The following is an 18,172-nucleotide window of genomic DNA, read 5'->3' as shown; positions in this document are numbered from 1 at the left end:
GGTTAATTGGGAATGAACGGAACGGGAAATCACGGGCAAAATGGTCTCCGTCAGCTTGGGAACAAGTTGTTGTTGGGGTTACCTTTATATATCAAAAATAGAGTAAGTAATAGGAAAAGATATAAATGAATTAAATTTGAATGCAAATAAAGTAATCCAATTGTCCAGGGTATGATATCAATTTTGAATTGACTTCGCCATTACCGAGTACCAATTATAATTGTATTGATAAATAGTGTAGAAAATAAGGTGAGTGTCGGAGTGTGACCCAATCAGCCAATGAGGCGCCCCGTGATTCCGAAGCGAAAGCTCTGGTTCGACTTTCCGTATGCCGCGCCTCCGACTTCAACCTCCAACATCTGGAAAATCCTCCTTCGTCCACCTTGACTCCCCCCTCCACCCCCCTCAAACGGTCGTCCGTCTTTGCAATTGACTGCAATTGCTTTGCCCGCCATGTCTCTCTCCTCCGCTTCCAGCACTCTGTTGCGCGCTTGCGCCCGCCAACAGCTGCCCACTTCTCGCGCTGCCATCGCCTCCTGCCAGCAGCGGAGGGGAGTCGCTGATGCGTCCAAGTCATCCTTCGAGAGCCCTTTCGCCAGCGCCAAGGAATCCTCGACCTACAAGATCCCTGACTTCAGCAAATATGCCTCCAAGAAGCCCCCACGCTCCAACCAGGTCTTCTCCTACTTCATGGCCGGTTCCCTCGGTCTTGCCTCTGCTGTTGGTGCCAAGGCTACTGTTCAGGGTAGGTCTTCCCTGGGTTATCGATTGAAATGGAGGAGTGCAAGATATCAGGATAGCGAATTGAGATAGCCGGGTTGTGGGGATAATTGGCGGATTGGATGGGGTTATCATTGGAGCATGTGGCTGATGACAACTTCACCAACAGACTTCCTGGTCAACATGTCCGCCTCTGCCGATGTCCTCGCTCAGGCTAAGGTTGAAATCGGCCTTGCTACCATCCCTGAGGGCAAGAACGTATGTCTCGATTATCCCTACGAAGCCGTTTGTTGTGATGCATGATTGGCTGACCTGATACCAAACAGGTCATCATCAAGTGGCGTGGAAAGCCCGTCTTCATCCGTCACCGTACCCAGGATGAAATCAACGAGGCCAACTCCATTGAGTGGCAAACTCTCCGTGATCCTCAGGCTGATGAGGACCGTGTTCAGAAGCCCGAGTGGCTTGTCATGCTTGGTATGTGATACGATCTGGCCCGATTTCATATATGCCTTTGCGATATCTAATACCTTTCACCACTCTAGGTGTCTGCACCCACCTTGGTTGTGTCCCTATCGGTGAATCCGGTGACTTTGGCGGCTGGTTCTGCCCCTGCCACGGTTCTCACTACGACATCTCCGGCCGTATCAGGAAGGGTCCTGCCCCTCTGAACCTTGAGGTTCCTCAGTACAGCTTCCCCGATGAGGACACCCTGGTTATTGGTTAAACGAATCAAACGATGCCAATTCGAGCGAACGGTTCATCCGATGGACGGGAAATGACGTTGAAGGGATGAGAGAGTGAAGGTTTGTAACTGCACTTTAGATGAAACTCTTTGTCTTGTCAAGATTAAGGAGACCTTGTTTTAATATGGATCGATTAGAAAAACTGAGCCTTGTGTTTCTATTACTTTCAACAATTACCCTGTCCGCTTTTCGCTCCTAGACCCTGTACCACTCGTTGTCTACGGGGTTTTGCACCCCTTCGTTCCTGGGTATAGAACTTTCTGTTATTGGCCGTTATCCATCTCCCTGCTCTTCTTGTTCTTTCAATATCTTAGAGGGATTGAGCGGAGTAATGGTGAAGACGGGAGGCGGTCGACATATAGATGTATACCTTTTGTATGTCGGTTACTTGTATCTACATAGTCTTTTCCTAGGTATATTCACATGCGATTCCTTTTGTCCGTTCATACCATTGTGCATGACCTGAGCATACTAGGTATGATTTTATCAACAATGTGTACTTCAAGAAGCAACACAGGTATTGGAGAAGGAGAAACAGTATATAACGGCAAGATACAAGACCAAAGGTAACGAAACCCAGACTTAGACTGAAATCACCAAGATGCAACGACCATATCAAAAATAGGACAAAGCATAATAATGCTGCTAAGTAAATGCCAAGTCAAAAACTAGCGGTGAACAGCCGCCAGCTCATCGATGTCTTATGCATATGAATTTTTTGAAAGAGTGGCCCAATGCTCAGGTTGCGTATTCCAAGATAGGGTACTGGCAACAGGCAATCATTCATTCAAAACTATGTTACACAAATGCTCTATGTGAATATCTATACCACATTTATACACAGCATTTTCAAACAAATTAATGACACGCTAATTACAATGGCTCATCTAGCCTGACATGCTTGCACGCAGTCATTTCATCGCGGCCGGATAAGAGCAATCACTAGACCCATGATAGCTGCGCCAGCAGCCGCGCTCTGGAGAGCGAGGGACGACAGGTCCCGCTGGGTGATGACTAGGTTGCGATCACTAAAAAGATCGCTGATATACTGACGCCAGGATTCAACGGAAGTAGGAGGGGGGAAGCGTGAGACTTGAGATTTGGCGGATTCGAGAAGGTCGTTTAGGGTGTTCTGGTTGTTGGGTGTAGTTGTCGTGTCGGGTGCGGGAGTCGCTGAGTCTGGAACGTCTGGCGCTTCGGTCGAGACTGTCTCAGAGGCAGTTTCTTCAGCGACTGGAGATGGCGCAGCTGTGACGATAGGAGCGGATGAGTTTGTAGCGGGGGGTGCGGCGGGAGTCTGCTGAGTGGCATTGACAGGAGCCAGGTTCTCAACGTGATTCATGACCTTTTCCTTCTCAATGGCTTCGATAACCTTCTCTTCGAAACCCTTGACTAGCCTCTTCCGGCGCCACGGCTCTACGGCGATCTGGAAGATCAGGAAGAGAAGAACGTTCACGCCCATGAGACCCCAGGTACCCCAGGTACTCATGCGACGGATTTTGTCTGACCAGACTTGCTCCTCATGGTACCTAGACAGTATGCTCTTGTTCAATTGCGCGGCAGCTTCCTCGGACTCGCGTTCTGCTACTGATAGAGCTTCCTGAGCTTCGTTTTCGGCTACTTCGTTGGTGTGGTCGTTACGGTAAAGGTGGGTGAATCGTTCCAGGTCTGATGCCGACCAGGCATGTTTGCGCTGGAGAAGTTCGTTGACTTCACGCTGTGAAGTTGATCGATTGTTGATAGCAGCTGCATATACGTCTTTGGCTTCCCGGACTCGAAGACGGGCAGCTCGGAGTCGCTCCTCTGTTGAAGGGATTGGCGGTCAGCAAAGACGAACAACTTCCCTCGGGGCTAGAAGAGCATGAGTAGATCTGTTTCATACCTTGAGTGTGTATATCTTTCTTAAGTGTTTCAATGGATGAATAACCAGTCAAGTCATTCAATCGCTGGCCTGCCACGAAAATGTTGGATTGAAGGTTATCCATCATGGTAGTAAATTGTTTGGAGACCTGGGACCTGCGGTTCTCCAAATACGACGGCAGGCCACTGCTCTCAGTTCCCTGGAGTTTTGAGTCATCTTTAACCTCCTGTTGCTGAGCCTGCTCAGTCTCATTCCCCTCCTTGGCAGAAGGGGGAGGCTCCAAGCTCCCCGCTCCGAGATAAATTGTTGAGCTCCCCTCGGACGAACCTGTAGCAGGCTGGTCCTTGTCCGCCGGCTGCTCAACAGTCTTTCCATCTTTCAACTTTTCCGTCTCATTGGACGAGTACAGCGCAAACTGCGACCGAAATTGACATTGTACGCAAATGGAAAACTGCCGCCGTGAACCAGCTGGTAGAGGCTTCGGGCCAACGGCGGAATGAAGAGGTGATCGGACCGGACGAGAGGTTCTTGTGAAGGTAACGGTTGATCGGAGGGACTGCCTGAGCAGCAATGGCATGGACTGCATGGCCGGTTTAAAGGGCCACGAGAACCTGACCAGACGCTGTTTCTTTTGTTGAATTGCAGTGTCGGGTGGGTTGTAAGGCTGGTTGGGGAGTGGATGCCGAAGGAAAGGCGGGAAAGTCGGCGGCATCGAATCGCCCGCGGTTTTCTTCGGGTTTCTGATAAGACTCACGATAAGTGATTTTGTACCATCATGCAATTTATCTGGGTAGATAGAGATGACTGCAAAAATATACACAGTATTTCATGTAAAGGCTCATAAAGATTCCTTGCGGGAATCTGCTTCAGGTCGTCTATATATAATATAGTGGAGTTGTTCCTCGGTTCAAGTACTCGGTTCAAGAAAAATAGTACATTTGAAGCTAGAGTGACATTAAGTATTTATGGTATCCTTCGAAATTCTGATAGTATTCTTTCCTCGTGCCGCTAACATTAAAGACGTAAATAATTCCATACAGATGATAGTCTCATAACCCATAACTTTAGAGAGGTACAAACAATTACAAAAGGTCAAATAGCAACTGAGGCAACCCTTACACACAGCAGCGGTCCAGATAAGTGACGGGTAGATATTGATAGGAAGGACTTTCACGCATGTCTGAATCAGTCCTGAACCTTGTGGTCACCCTTCACGGCTTCGGCATACGTGGGCGGTGGTCGCGAATCACCGTGTGTTTGATCGCTGCTACTGCCGGCCGCGGGATCATTCTGGGGCTTAGGAGCAGACTGTGATTGTTCTTGCGGCGGATGTGTCGCTGTAGTTGGTGCCACAGTACCGTAGCCTCTCTGAGACGGGTGCTGGATCTGTTGATGAGAAACGTAGTAGTATGTCACATGGCCATTTTCGACGTCCCTTCGATGAGCACCCCCGGGAACTGGTTCGTAGATGGATCATCGGGATCCTGCTCTGGATATTTGAGAATGATATACCAAGCATGTAGTAGGCCCGGCACATAGCCGAGACAACAAAGGGCAAGGTTGATGATCGAGTCTGCTGTACAAATGCCTACTTTAATCCATACTGCGCAACATTAGCAGGGGACATCAACAGCAAGCGTTTGACAGTGGCGGTGACTAAGTCAGAGGAGCATTAACTTGTACATACCTGAAACCGGTGGGAAGAATATCGCGAGGATCGCCAGGAAGATGTCTGAGCCGCACATAATTGCTTGGGTATATTTGGTGCTGCTTGAATAGACCTGCTCTCATGCAAAAACCGATATATGGACGCACGCAGTGTATTCTATGATTGGTATACTAGACTAAGTAGACGTTGATAATGGCTTGTAGAGGTTGTGATGACGACAGCGGAAATACAATGGGTTGATGCCTACCTTCTGTGGCTGTTCGGGTCAGATGACGTCGTTCCGGTCACCTGACCTCTACCGTGCTGTTGATTTGAATCGAACTGCCGGGGCTCAAGACACTTGACATTAGACGTAGTGTTGAAGATTTTGGAATTCTGCTCTCTAATTGTAATTTAAAACTAGTGTTCTACGCTGGGGACTGAATGAAGGGGGTTCGTGGATAGTAGTTTACCTTTCAGTACAGACGATTGTGAAGTCCTCGGGTTTATATATCCACCACAGCCTAGGTACAGTGCTTTTATTAACTTCTCTCCAACCACAAAGCCGACCTATTTCCAAGTTTTAGGCACCATATGTACCATTCACAATATCTATAGGTCGACAGACACCTTGAAAAAACATTTAGGGCTATGATATACTGGTTGCACCATATATACTTTATGATCAGTGCAAACTTTCGTCGTCACATTGACTTCAATAAGCTGGCCCGCACTCGCTCAATCAGTTTAGAGGGGTCTTCAAGTAGTTAGGTACCTATCTATAACCGTGCACATTTATTTATGATAAAATGTGAACCCTAAAATACAAGATGGATGCTTATACTTACATTAGATGTTACCAAGCATGGGCGTAGGTAGTAAGCTAGTTAGCTACATAAATATATGTGATATAAGGTGGACTACTGGTGGTATGAGATCATACCCGAAAAAAAGTACAGAAACCAAAATCCGCGCGATGTCAATGCTGGACGGTTCGCTTGAGTCTTTGGTCGAATTAAAAAGGCTCCACTTAAACAGTCTGGTGGCTGTGGAGTATCCCGGAGCATTTGTGCAGTTCATCTTCGTCCGAGGGTTCGTACCTTAATTTTGATATTCAAGGGCTGTGCTCCTCACATCGGACAGACTCGCCCTTGCATGTCTCAAATGAATTTTCCGAGGTAAGGAATGTCTCTGTGACACCTGTACTGTATCGCTCCTGGACCAACATATTGATCGACAAATTAAAATTGTAGATTTTTTTCTCGCAACAGTCGCCACGAAACACATAGAAGTAATTGCATAACTGTATACTACATAAAACATTCATGCACATACTACGTTTCAGACTAAAAGATGTGTTTGACCATGCAGAAACACGGTGTTGGTTCTCGGATGCCAAGTCACCCGCGAGGCGGAGATGGTGATCGGCTAGAAGTCGATGGCAGCGGCGCCACGCTCTCACTGGGTACGTAGAAGGAAGGTTTCAAAACATTGGGCCTCAGAGCAGAACATTGCAGATAGTATGGCGGTGATTCGTGCCCGCAGTGTTAATCGTGTATTCACAGTAGTCCCTCAATGGTCGATGCCTGAAAGACTGGCATTATGACAAGTGTTGTTGGTGTATTATTTCGTCGAGCATTGTTGACGCATACTATCACTCCCTTCCTTTTTTCCATGAAAAAAAAAGGAAAAGAAAAGGTCAAAGATTTATCTTTGGTAAAAAAAAAAATATTTAATTTTTTATATAACAATCGGCGACTCTGCTACATAGTCATTCTCGGTTCCAAGGGTCTAACCAGTCTGTAGTCTGGATTCCCGTACAGGGCTCCACTTGTTGAATCCGCTCAAAAGAGGAAATCTCATCACAAGACGACTTGGAACCCTAAGCCAGAAATATGAGGCAGGTGGTTCACCGCACTGCCTCTATACTGTGTTGGTACTTCGTACTTTGAACCACTATCATCTTATAGGCGCCCAGTGATCTGGCAGCCGTAATGCTGTGGTGAGAACCAACCGGGAAAGAGGAGAAATTATTCGAATGGCTGGTCATGCAATGCCCGCGCCCATATATGACCCATTGACTGTCTCCCAACGGCCTCGAACGTGTGCCACGTCAGACTGTTAGATATGACTCTTATCCTGATTCTTGACCTGCACAGCTATATGTACCTCTTGTACTCCGTATACCTGTCTTCAAGGTGAATAGACTTTGCTGTTCCTGCAGTCGCTTCCCATGGTTCTGTTGGGTTTCCCATTTGACAGGTCAACTTTTCTACTTGACAGGACGTCTTGCGCTTCTTATGGATCAGGTTGCCCCTCCTAAGAATATCTCCAATTAAGCATTGAGTTCATTAGTACTATCGATCTATACTGTCGCTTAGTCTTTGCTGGAATCTTTCCCAATACAATTCCGACCGCGTGAAAGTGGATCTGGTGGTGAGTTTAGTCGAGTTTAATTTTGGCGCGGCAGCAGCAGCGGCAGGCTCAGCAGCAAGCAATTGATCCTGGACCTTTACGGAAGCTGTCTTTCATGTTCTAGTCCACCATGCCGTATATGTACTAATTGCTGAACGAACGCAGTTTAGTGAAGGGTGGAGTCTAGTTTAATTGGAACGCCGCCGACCCTCTTGAACCGCCCATTCTGTCGCTTCCTTCTCCCCCTTTTGCTTTAAGGCTTTAAACTTAGCCTTGCTTCTTGCCTGTGCCCTTGCGAGTCTGCGACAAAGATCGACCGTCTGCGATCATTAGCCATTATTACAACACATCCACCCCGACCCAAGTGGGAAGGCTTCCGAACCGTGCGGTCCCCCAAACCTGGTTCTGTGCCGCTCATTGTTAAGCGCCTAAGGCAAGGAAGAATAATAGCACGGTCCTGGACTTGGAAACCACGACCTTCGACCCTTCACTTTCTTCCATTCTAGGCTACTCTTTGCGCCCTGTCTTTTATTCATTTCTTCTTGTGTTCCTAGCGGTTCCTAGCCGTTCCTTGCGGGACTGAGTCACTCGTTAACTCCAGTTCTTCAGCTGCATCGACTTTTCTCTCGCCTTTTTTTGCGTTTCTTTTCTTCTGGACTCGAACTCTTGCCCTCCCTTCCGCAGTTTGACGCGCTTGGTGTGATTTCCGACGAGTCGAAGCTTTTGAAGTTTTCTTCCGCCCCAACAGATTGTGTTGTCTGGAATTGAGAATACAGAGTCGCCAAATAGCAGCAATATGAGAGTGTCCGCCGACTAAATTATTGGTCCGATCCGAATATCCGATTTTGCTACTGATTTGGGTGCCATTCGTCCATCTACGCTTCGTCTTCGACATATTCTCTAGCAATTACCGAGATCACCGACCTTTTGAACAGCTGTCTCATAGTCGCAGGCTGGCATGGCAACTTGCATATCTCTCAAGGGCTCGACGCAATGTCCCGCCTGGAATGGCTCATCAATATCAACTAGCTCTAGTCTCTACACTGACTTGTACGTTTCCCTGGAATCTTGACCCTGCAAAACCAGAGGAAACTCTACTGACGTTCCAATAGCCCATTCATGCAAAACGTTACAAGCGTAAAACAGTTTGACCAAGAGTTGAGTGATTACGTCAAAGGATCTTACGTTACCCAAAAGTAGGCATTCGCTACCCATACTTCCTACCTTGTACCTCGTCTAATCTGTTTTGGCTACCAGATATGTCGACTACCTGGGCTGCCAGGGAGCTAATCTTACGGATACTGATGATTTCTATGCCCGCTATACCGCTAGCAGCATTTGCAGTGGGCTCGTTCAAAGTTCAAAAAAAGACTGTGATTTAACTGATAATGAGTCCAGGCCTCTTTGCGCTGATACCTGTGTTAGTACCCTTTTACTTGGCTAGTAAGGAATCCTCTAATCATCTAGGATAGGCATTGATGGCTACAAGCGAAGCAACCATTTTACTTAATCCTGATCTTTGCCCAAAAAGAGCCGGTAATTATATGAGCCAAGTCCGTTCTGACTTTACCGTGTGTGCTCTTCCCGCCGACTCATTAACTGTGACCTGCATCTCGGGAGCTGACAACGAGTCCGACGAATGTGGGTATGGATCGAATCTGGTCGGCTTGTGCGGATTTTGTGGGGCAAGCTCACCCAACTCCACTGATTCCTGCTGCATAAATTCGAACGCTGCGACTCGATGCAAAGATGTGACCATTCCCACGCCATCAACGACAATCCCGCCGATTTTCACTTCGACATCTAATCCGACTGCAGGGGCTTCATCTGGCCATCTCTCCGGAGGCCAAATCGCTGGAGCTGTGATTGGGGCCGTAGCTGGAGTTGTTCTGTTAGCAGCACTGGCTGCGCTGGCGTTGATATGCTGGAGGCGAAAGCGAAGGGCCCGAAATGACAATGTTTTGAACCAGCCGAACCCTCAGAGGAAGGGCTTTTCACCAATGCAACCCAGCCCCAACCAACAAGGCTTCGCACCGATTCCAGGGGGGCGAGTAGCTAGGATGTCTGCCCTGCGTGAGGCCCCAAGTTATTCACCCGGGCGCTCTCGTAACTCCGCCGCCCTCTTCGGTGCTGGAAAATATAGCGAATCCTCTGATTCAGACTACTACGGCGCAAGCCTGGAGCCATGTCTAAAAAGATCCCCCCAACTGCAGGGAAGCGTACTGCCTCGCTGTCTAGCAATTCGGTCCTGGCTGGTGCGGGTAGTGACGGGTCACCTCGCTCTGGCAGAGGTGGTCAATACTCATCACCAGATGGGATGGCCAGTGGCCAGTCGGAACAATTATCCTCATTCCATGATTATTACTCCCAAGATGACATTCGCCCAGGAGTCAAGGTTGCGGTCCTTTGGGCGTATCAGCCACGAGCGGGCGATGAATTTGCCCTGGACCGAGGGGAGATGTTGAAGGTGGTTGGAATCTGGGATGATGGTTGGGCGACTGGTATTCGGGTCCCGGAGAGTGCGGAGGACTATGATGCTAGACATAGAGAACAGCGCGACAGCGGCGTATCAAATGGTTCACACAGACCAATTGCTTCTCCTTCCCCAACTGGGGAAATCAAAGCATTCCCCTTGGTTTGTGTGTGCCTCCCCCAGCATTGGAGAAAAATCATCGATGGAGGACAAGCAGATGATGACCTATGATAACCAGCAGGCCCGCGTGCACGAGCTAAAAAGCACGGGGATTTGAACTTCTAATGTCGGTTTATGCTCTTACGATAGCGCCTCGTCATTTTCCATCCACATGATTCGCCGCGGCTGTTTTGTTGGATGTCGTGCCTTCATGCCGGTTAGCACCAGAACACCGTCCACGCTACCCTCAGGTCATGTTTTACAAGGTCTTGATCTTTTCACATATCTTCTGCTCAGTTGCGGGTTAATGCATCGGGATGCTTCCGCAACGACTCGACATGTTTCTTGTCCATTCGTTCATATACCCCTTTACGACAATGTTATTTACTCTTCCGTTCTTAGACTACTATTTCATCATTGATACTCGACGTTTCTCTTTTCTTTGACTGTCCTCTGCCACGGCGTGAGGTGCAGCGTGCAGACCCCAATCGGTTCAATCTGTGTGATCAATCAACGTCGGCGTCAGAGCCGGTCATGCTCAGCACCGAGTAGGGCAGTAGGATGCTTGTTATAATCGCGGTCTTACATTACATATTATTGATGTATATCTTCATATATACTGGATTCTATAGCATGACTAGAAATTAACCCCCCCCAACGGGTGCTTGGAGCTGGTTATCACTTTGACACCCTTGGGCTAGCACCGGGAATATACCAAGTACGCAGTAACTAATTGGGAGCGTATCATCGAGTTTCACGACCACATTGAAGTATTGGTCGCTTGCATAATTTTTGCGAGCACGTTCAATTGTGTGCAGGAATCCCGGATAATATCCGGCATAGTGGAAGCATCCAATCATATCGAAGCAGTGAAGCCGAAGGGAATACTACTACTAGTAGTACCAGTAGTTAGTTAGTAGACTGAAGTCCCATGGTTGACCTATATGGGACTTAGTCACCCAGTTCCAAACAATCGAAATACAGTGTTGGAGACAAAGTAAAAATAGTTATGCCCAGTGCCTACGGAGTACAGGGCCCTACAATCCGTTTAAAATAAGTTCCCCACACTAGCAACGGCAATACGTGTCCAGGAATAGGCAGCTCCATCCAATAACTATTGATACTAGTAGGAGGCGCAGGTGACGGAAGAACCTGCAGCAGGCTGCAATGTTAAGTACAGCACTAGTTTGTATGCTTCACACTCCAACCACTCACTCGGCTTCACTGCCGGAATGTTCAGGGGGAAATGACTTATGACGAAAACACGGCCTGGTGGTGCGACGGCGATATCACGTGACAAGAACCCCCCCCACCGGCGGCGCAACACCGCAAAGCACAACAACTAAATGCCCCTCTATCTCCATCCCCCATTATTATTCCTCTCTCACCCCCTCACCTGAAATTCATCTCCATTAGCTTCTTTCTTTCCCAAAAAAAAATCTGTGGGAATCTCTTAAGAATTATCCTTTTCTTCTCTGGTTAGTAGATTAAAATGAACGGGCTTCCTGGGATGCAACAAGCATTGCTCTTCCTTGACGGGGAGTTACCGCTAAAATCAGGGGAAACTAGCTACTGACATCGCGTGCCAGCGTAGTTTATCGACTTCGGGGTTTCTTCATTTCCATATCCACATAGCAATCATGTCGGTACGTATCCCGCCCACTTCTTTATGGACTGGGCTCATACTGATGTGATATTCTCTTGGGTCCCGTAGCTCGCATCTGGGTATGTCGGCGATCGTATCCTACACCTGTCTTGAAAGATCAGATTGATGCGAAAGTCTCGAATCGGCACTAACGACGCCTATTACTTAGAGTTACCATCACCGATGACTGCATCGCCAAATTCAACGAGTTCCGCATGACCGGCGGCAGCAAGGGCGAGAAGCCTAAGTTCATCATCTTTAAGATCGCCGACAACAAGAAGGAGGTTGTCATTGATGAAGTTTCCTCCGAACAAGACTATGAAGTCTTCCGCGAAAGGCTTGCAGCTGCTAAGGACAGCAAAGGCAATCCTGCCCCCCGTTACGCAGTCTACGATGTCGAGTACGAGCTCGGTACCGACGGCAAGAGGTATGGTGCTGCCGAAGTCGCCTTCTGAGTTGATTGACAGCTTACCAACTCGTTCGCTGTGTAGGAGCAAGATAATCTTCATTTCCTGGGTTCCTAGTGATACCCCGACTCTCGTAAGCCTTTTTGCGCTCTATCTTCCTTTCTCATGCTAGCTGTTGCTGACGATTCTTGCAATAGTGGTCTATGATCTACGCCAGCACTAGGGAGGTTCTGAAGAACGCCCTTAACATCCACACCTCCCTCCACGCCGACGACAAAGGCGACATTGAGTGGAAGGCTGTTCTGGCCGAAGCCAGCGGCGGAAAGGCTGGTAAATAAATGACGGCGTCGGCTGGGCCCGGGCCAGGTGAGCTTGTGTGTGCTGGTTATTACACTGCACCGCTCCGTTTCCAGTTCGCGGAGTGTCTCGGAACGAACCAATTCAATGACATTCTCCTGCACAAATTCTAGTTCAATATGAGATCGTTACGACTTGTCTGTTTCCATAGTGATCGTATCCTCGTTTTTTGCGATCGTGGCACTCTCCGTGACCAAGCGTTTGGGAAGGGTTTTCTTTGTTGTCAGCGTTTATACCTGTACAGAATATTGCTACCTGGTAGGGGATGTGGTTTCACAGGATCAGTGTAGAGTAGAATACACGACCTCATCGTTTAAACATATCCCATTATGCCGGTCCTTGCGTAAGACTGAGAGTCGTGCCATGATCCCGAGATCGCCCGTCAGGTGAGCTGTATTGCTTCGCTGTATCTAAGTACCGTAGGAAAAACAAAAATATGTGTCGGCGTGGAAAAATCGGGATATTGACTGTTGGGGCTTGCCAAGCTTCATTAATCGACCAAAAAGCCGGCCATAAAGTGAAGATACCCTTGAAACAGTTTGCGATGTTCGATAGGGATGGAAGCATCAGGTGTTTTGGGTGAAGGAAGCAAAGGTCGGGACAGATTGGGACGTGGACCAATGAGGGCGCACGCAAAACGGACTAACCTAACCGGCCGGATACTCGACTTTCCACCTCAAACCACAGTCGAACGACGTCTTCGTTTCCCATCGCGAAGTCTCGATCACCTCCTCCACTCCCATCCCACCTTAATTCATCCTCAATCCCGAGGCATTGCATCTCTCGTTCACGGAGAGTGTGTTTGATTTTTAATTGGTCTTTTTTAGTCGCGCACACGACCTCCCACACAATGTTCCTTCAGTCCGTTTCTCGGGCTGCTGCACGCAGCTCGGCCATGTCCACCACTGCCATTCGTTCCTACCGCACCGTCTCGGGCCCAATGGCTTGTCTGAATGCCCGCCCTCAGCCTGCGAAGAAGTCTATCGCTCCCCAGCAGACCCGCGCCGCATCCGAGCACGCCATCTCGAATCCCACACTCGCCGGTATCGAGAAGCGCTGGGAGGCCATGCCCCCTCAGGAGCAGGCCGATCTGTGGATGCAGCTCAGGGACCGTATGAAGGTTGACTGGCACCAGATGACTCTTCAGGAGAAGAAGGCTGGTATGTTTTTCCTATCTACACAATCCCCGCTACTCCCGAACGATCAGAATTTTGCTGATGGGTTTCCCCCCCCCGCATTTTAGCTTACTGGATTGCTTTTGGTCCCCATGGTCCTCGCGCGCAGGCCCCTAAGGGAGAGGGTCTCAGAATTGCCGTCAAGGTCGCCCAGCTCACTGCTGTCTCCGTTGCCGTTTTCTATGTCATTCACTTGTTCGCTAAGCCCCAGCCTAAGACCATGTCCAAGGAATGGCAGGAGGCTTCCAACGAGTATGCCAAGGTACGTTTGATCATCCTCCCTCACTTGGGCTTGCCATTGGGCAGTATCTCTTGAAATTCAATAGATCAGATACTGACTACTTGTCACAACAGGCCGAGAAGATCAACCCTATCTACGGTATCAGCGCCGAGGGTTACGAGGGTAAGGGCTTCGTCCAGAGCCCTCCTCTTGAGAAGTCATAGATTGTGGGCCAGTGATGCGGGAAGAACAGGTATAACAATTGGACAAGCTGGATAGGATGTGCTGTGGGTTCAATCGGCACCCATCGCTGTCCTCCTTCCGTTTTCTGTTAACACCGGTTCTGTGCCTATCATCATGTGCACTTCCCTTCGCCTCTGTCTTATTTGTTTTGCCCAATGTCAGCCCAAAAGACTTGTATCTCGTACTGTGCCATAATCAATGTATCTCCTTTGTAGCCATAGAGTCTGTTATCCTGCCGCGACTGGTAGCTAACATTTAGGGGCTATAACTTGTAGATTAATGCCTAGCGATTATGATTTCCCTAAACTTTAACATAACCCTCTTTTCCTGAAAGAGGTTTTGATATCAGCCATGTCGACCCTGGTGGTTAGGTCGGAACTGTACGACGGGGTCGGAAAACGGCTGCTACATAGTAACGTTTCCGACGTTTACATTCATGCGCCATTACACTCCTTTGGCCATGACCATTCTTGTGCTTATTGCTTGGCAAAGAACCTGGCCTTGGTGACCTCTAGAAAAACTAATATAATTGGTACTGCGAAGGTCTATATGCCAAAATTGACTATGTCAATACCTTGGTGATCCTGAAGGAGAATCACGGGAACACGTCAGATTTTTTCCCAAGTTGGCGTTCGTCCGAAATAGGAGCTTGGATCTTTACGGTGTACCAGACGGGGGTAATAGGAAAACCAAAATAATACCTGGAAAGCCGGGTCTATGCCCGTTACGACATGTTTATTTCTTCACCGTATTGATTGGAGCCGCATACACTCGATTTAGACCGGAATGCTTTCGACTAGTCACGATTCTACTGGATAGTGTGCTGGACAAATGGCATTTTTGATGGGGTTCAATGCTCCCTTGTATCCGATGGTTGCCAAGAAGCTCCTCATTTTGTGTGTAAATTTCCATGACAACCGCCGGGAGACTTCTCCATACAGCGTTGGACTGGGAGGAGACGAGTAAAAAAAACTATCTATCAGATCAAAACGCAGCAGCTATGTATTCGGTTGAAAAGTTGTAAAATGGAATAACACTGCCTAGCAACCATGAAGCTGATGCAGCTCTGTCCATGTTTTCTGCGCGTTGCTCGGTACATCACGGGATCGTCGGCAAAACCGCCCCGGAAAGGCTAAGACCGGACACAGTCGCCCGTGTCCACCTCAACCTCAACCTCTTCCCTTCCCTTCCCTCTTTCTTCCCTCTCCCCATCTTCTCGTCCCTTTGACCTCATTTATCCCCGTTTCGCTCTTAAACACCATCATAATGTTCAAGAGGTGTGTTGCTCCGCCCACTCTGACCTCGTCGCCCTATGACCTTTTTTTTCCCGCTTGCTAACAACTGTTTTTCCCTTTTACAGCGGTCTTGCCCGGACCTTCGGGAGGGCTGCTTTTGCCCGGCCTACCCCGGTCGCCCGTCGCGTTCCTTCCAAGATCAATGGCTTCCCTTCCCTTGCCAGATTGGCCAGCACTGAGGCCGCCTCTACCGGCAAGATTCACCAGGTCATTGGTGCCGTCGTCGACGGTATGTCTCCGACTCCCGACGAAAACCCTGCTACCCGGCTACGCGAAAATCTTTTCCTGGCCTCAATTCCATCATGAAATCATCAACAACGACTCCATGTGTGGCTCAAAACACGATATCTGACTTTCGATCACAGTGAAGTTCGAGGGTGAGAAGCTCCCTGCCATTCTCAACGCCATTGAGACCGAGAACAATGGCCAGAAGCTCGTCCTTGAGGTTTCTGTAGGTATCCCCAGAGCTTGAATGACATCAAGTCGATATAGCTAACCAAAAACAGCAACACTTGGGTGAGAACATCGTCCGTACTATTGCTATGGAGGGTAAGTTTCCCCCTTCTATTGCTTTTGTATCACCATGGGCATATCAGAGGTGCTCGCCCTGGCTTCACCGCTCCCATACACCTGGCTATGGTAACCCGAATTCTGAGTTGACATATCACTCTTTCAGGTACCGAGGGTTTGACTCGTGGTGCCGCTGCTCGCGACACTGGTGCCCCCATCACCATTCCTGTCGGTCCTGGCACCCTGGGCCGTATCCTTAACGTCACTGGTGAACCCGTCGACGAGCGTGGTCCCGTTAAGGCCACCAAGTACGCCCCTATCCACGCCGAGGCCCCTGAGTTCGTTGAGCAGTCCACCGAGGGTGAGATTCTTGTCACTGGTATCAAGGTCGTCGACTTGCTTGCCCCCTACGCTCGTGGTGGTAAGATTGGTCTCTTCGGTGGTGCCGGTGTCGGTAAGACCGTCTTCATTCAGGAGTTGATTGTATGTTCACCTGCAACCAAAAGACTTGCCTTTCTCAACTAGTTTCTAACTCTTCCCAGAACAACATTGCCAAGGCCCACGGTGGTTACTCCGTCTTCACTGGTGTCGGTGAGCGTACCCGTGAGGGTAACGATCTGTACCACGAAATGCAGGAGACTGGTGTCATTCAGCTCGAGGGTGAATCCAAGGTCGCCCTTGTGTTCGGTCAGATGAACGAGCCCCCAGGTGCCCGTGCCCGTGTTGCCCTTACCGGTCTGACCATTGCCGAGTACTTCCGTGACGAGGAGGGTCAGGATGTGCTGCTCTTCATTGACAACATTTTCCGTTTCACCCAGGCCGGTTCTGAGGTGTCTGCCCTTCTTGGTCGTATCCCCTCTGCTGTCGGTTACCAGCCCACTCTGGCCGTCGACATGGGTGGTATGCAGGAGCGTATTACCACCACCACCAAGGGTTCCATTACCTCCGTCCAGGCCGTCTACGTCCCTGCTGACGATTTGACTGACCCTGCCCCCGCCACCACCTTCGCTCACTTGGACGCCACCACTGTCTTGTCCCGTGGTATCTCTGAGTTGGGTATCTACCCTGCTGTCGACCCTCTTGACTCCAAGTCTCGTATGCTCGACCCCCGTATCGTCGGTCAGGACCACTACGACACTGCCACCCGTGTCCAGCAGATGCTCCAGGAGTACAAGTCCCTCCAGGATATCATTGCCATTCTTGGTATGGACGAACTTTCTGAGGCTGACAAGCTCACTGTCGAGCGTGCCCGTAAGCTTCAGCGTTTCCTGAGCCAGCCTTTCACCGTCGCCCAGGTCTTCACTGGTATCGAGGGTAAGCTGGTCGACCTCAAGGACACCATCCGCTCCTTCAAGGCCATCATCAACGGAGAGGCTGATGACCTTCCTGAGGGTAAGTTTTCGCTGACTAATGCTTGTATTTGACTTGTATGCTAACGTTGTCTTGCAGCTGCTTTCTACATGGTTGGTGACCTCGAGTCCGCCCGTGCCAAGGGTGAGAAGCTCCTGGCCGAGCTCGAGAACAAGGCCTAAATGTAATATTGTTTTTAAAGCGCCCTTTTCTTTTTTGTTAGACATGGACTTCCTTTCTTCAGTTTTCCGTTTTCTGTCGATACGTGTACAGTACTCGAATTAAGAAAAGGGAGTTGAACGAAAGGCTTATCCTCCCTGTTCAGAAGAAAAAGGAAGGGAGCACTATTACACCTACCTTAAAGTCTGGATGAATAGTCCGGACTTGTGTTACACTACGTGCTCATGTAAGTAAGTTAAAACGACCACATTCAGCCTGATACCTCGGGGCTGGGACAATTGTATTCATTTCTTTTGTTGGACCATCGCTTTGTCTTCTCTCCCTACGTAATCGATGTAGCTTGATAGTTTCGTAGTAACGTTCCTTTATTGTTTGCAACTCTTCATGTGGAATGCTTTCTTTGTATTCCTTTATTATCGCCATTTATATCTGTATGCAGGGCACTTGGATCGCCAATAAGATAGATCCTCAGGTCCTACGTATAAGCAGTGTCTTTAGGTCTGCCAAATATTATGCCTCAGTCTCTAGCACATATCCTTAGCTTGCTGTGTTTTCTCTTCATCTTTCAGCAATGCCGCTATGGATGGTCTGATAAACATCTATTGTGATCTATCTATTTTCGATCATGGCATTATATACGATGCTACGTGATATATAAAACCCATTCTTCAACTATATTCATAACACATAACACGAAGCGTCCCTCGAAAATATACCTAGTTCATGCCACTGTTTACTGAGTACAAACCACATTTATCCTGTGATACC

At 48.8% G+C, this 18,172-nt stretch overlaps 7 protein-coding genes across 7 annotated transcripts; 5 read left to right on the top strand and 2 right to left on the bottom strand.

Annotated features, from left to right (window-relative positions):
- Positions 1-453: 453 nt before the first annotated feature.
- rip1 (ubiquinol--cytochrome-c reductase catalytic subunit RIP1) lies at positions 454-1,447 on the top strand (the record flags this gene model as incomplete). Its single annotated transcript, XM_022538663.1, has 4 exons — positions 454-745; positions 890-978; positions 1,047-1,197; positions 1,266-1,447. 4 exons carry the CDS (start codon positions 454-456, stop codon positions 1,445-1,447), a joined length of 714 nt encoding a protein of 237 aa, XP_022383332.1.
- A 935-nt stretch (positions 1,448-2,382) lies between these two features.
- Positions 2,383-4,129, bottom strand: she9 (putative mitochondrion biogenesis protein (She9); the record flags this gene model as incomplete). Its single annotated transcript, XM_022538662.1, has 2 exons — positions 2,383-3,269; positions 3,349-4,129. Coding segments are annotated over 2 exons (1,668 nt in total), but the record flags the coding sequence as incomplete, so codon positions are not given.
- A 383-nt stretch (positions 4,130-4,512) lies between these two features.
- On the bottom strand, positions 4,513-5,072 carry ABOM_011533 (putative stress response RCI peptide; the record flags this gene model as incomplete). Its single annotated transcript, XM_022538661.1, has 3 exons — positions 4,513-4,713; positions 4,776-4,930; positions 5,015-5,072. 3 exons carry the CDS (start codon positions 5,070-5,072, stop codon positions 4,513-4,515), a joined length of 414 nt encoding a protein of 137 aa, XP_022383330.1.
- A 3,276-nt stretch (positions 5,073-8,348) lies between these two features.
- On the top strand, positions 8,349-10,094 carry ABOM_011532 (SH3 domain protein; the record flags this gene model as incomplete). Its single annotated transcript, XM_022538660.1, has 5 exons — positions 8,349-8,440; positions 8,503-8,586; positions 8,648-8,810; positions 8,863-9,517; positions 9,604-10,094. The coding sequence occupies 5 exons, from the start codon at positions 8,349-8,351 to the stop codon at positions 10,092-10,094; spliced, it is 1,485 nt and encodes a 494-aa protein (XP_022383331.1).
- A 1,568-nt stretch (positions 10,095-11,662) lies between these two features.
- ABOM_011531 (actin-binding ADF family protein) lies at positions 11,663-12,412 on the top strand (the record flags this gene model as incomplete). The annotated part of the gene is made up of 5 exons (XM_022538659.1): positions 11,663-11,668; positions 11,737-11,747; positions 11,837-12,094; positions 12,159-12,207; positions 12,272-12,412. The coding sequence occupies 5 exons, from the start codon at positions 11,663-11,665 to the stop codon at positions 12,410-12,412; spliced, it is 465 nt and encodes a 154-aa protein (XP_022383328.1).
- An 848-nt stretch (positions 12,413-13,260) lies between these two features.
- ABOM_011530 (cytochrome c oxidase subunit IV family protein) lies at positions 13,261-14,050 on the top strand (the record flags this gene model as incomplete). The annotated part of the gene is made up of 3 exons (XM_022538658.1): positions 13,261-13,591; positions 13,675-13,868; positions 13,961-14,050. Coding segments are annotated over 3 exons (615 nt in total), but the record flags the coding sequence as incomplete, so codon positions are not given.
- A 1,285-nt stretch (positions 14,051-15,335) lies between these two features.
- ABOM_011529 (F1F0 ATP synthase subunit beta) lies at positions 15,336-17,406 on the top strand (the record flags this gene model as incomplete). Its single annotated transcript, XM_022538657.1, has 7 exons — positions 15,336-15,346; positions 15,430-15,593; positions 15,730-15,815; positions 15,871-15,913; positions 16,041-16,357; positions 16,417-17,266; positions 17,324-17,406. 7 exons carry the CDS (start codon positions 15,336-15,338, stop codon positions 17,404-17,406), a joined length of 1,554 nt encoding a protein of 517 aa, XP_022383342.1.
- Positions 17,407-18,172: the final 766 nt, after the last annotated feature.

Source organism: Aspergillus bombycis (genome assembly GCF_001792695.1).
Source record: "Aspergillus bombycis strain NRRL26010 chromosome Unknown contig00189, whole genome shotgun sequence".
Classification (NCBI taxonomy): domain Eukaryota; kingdom Fungi; phylum Ascomycota; class Eurotiomycetes; order Eurotiales; family Aspergillaceae; genus Aspergillus; species Aspergillus bombycis.
The sequence above is the reverse complement of the archived record's forward strand: the minus strand, read 5'-3'. Positions and strand labels throughout refer to the sequence as shown.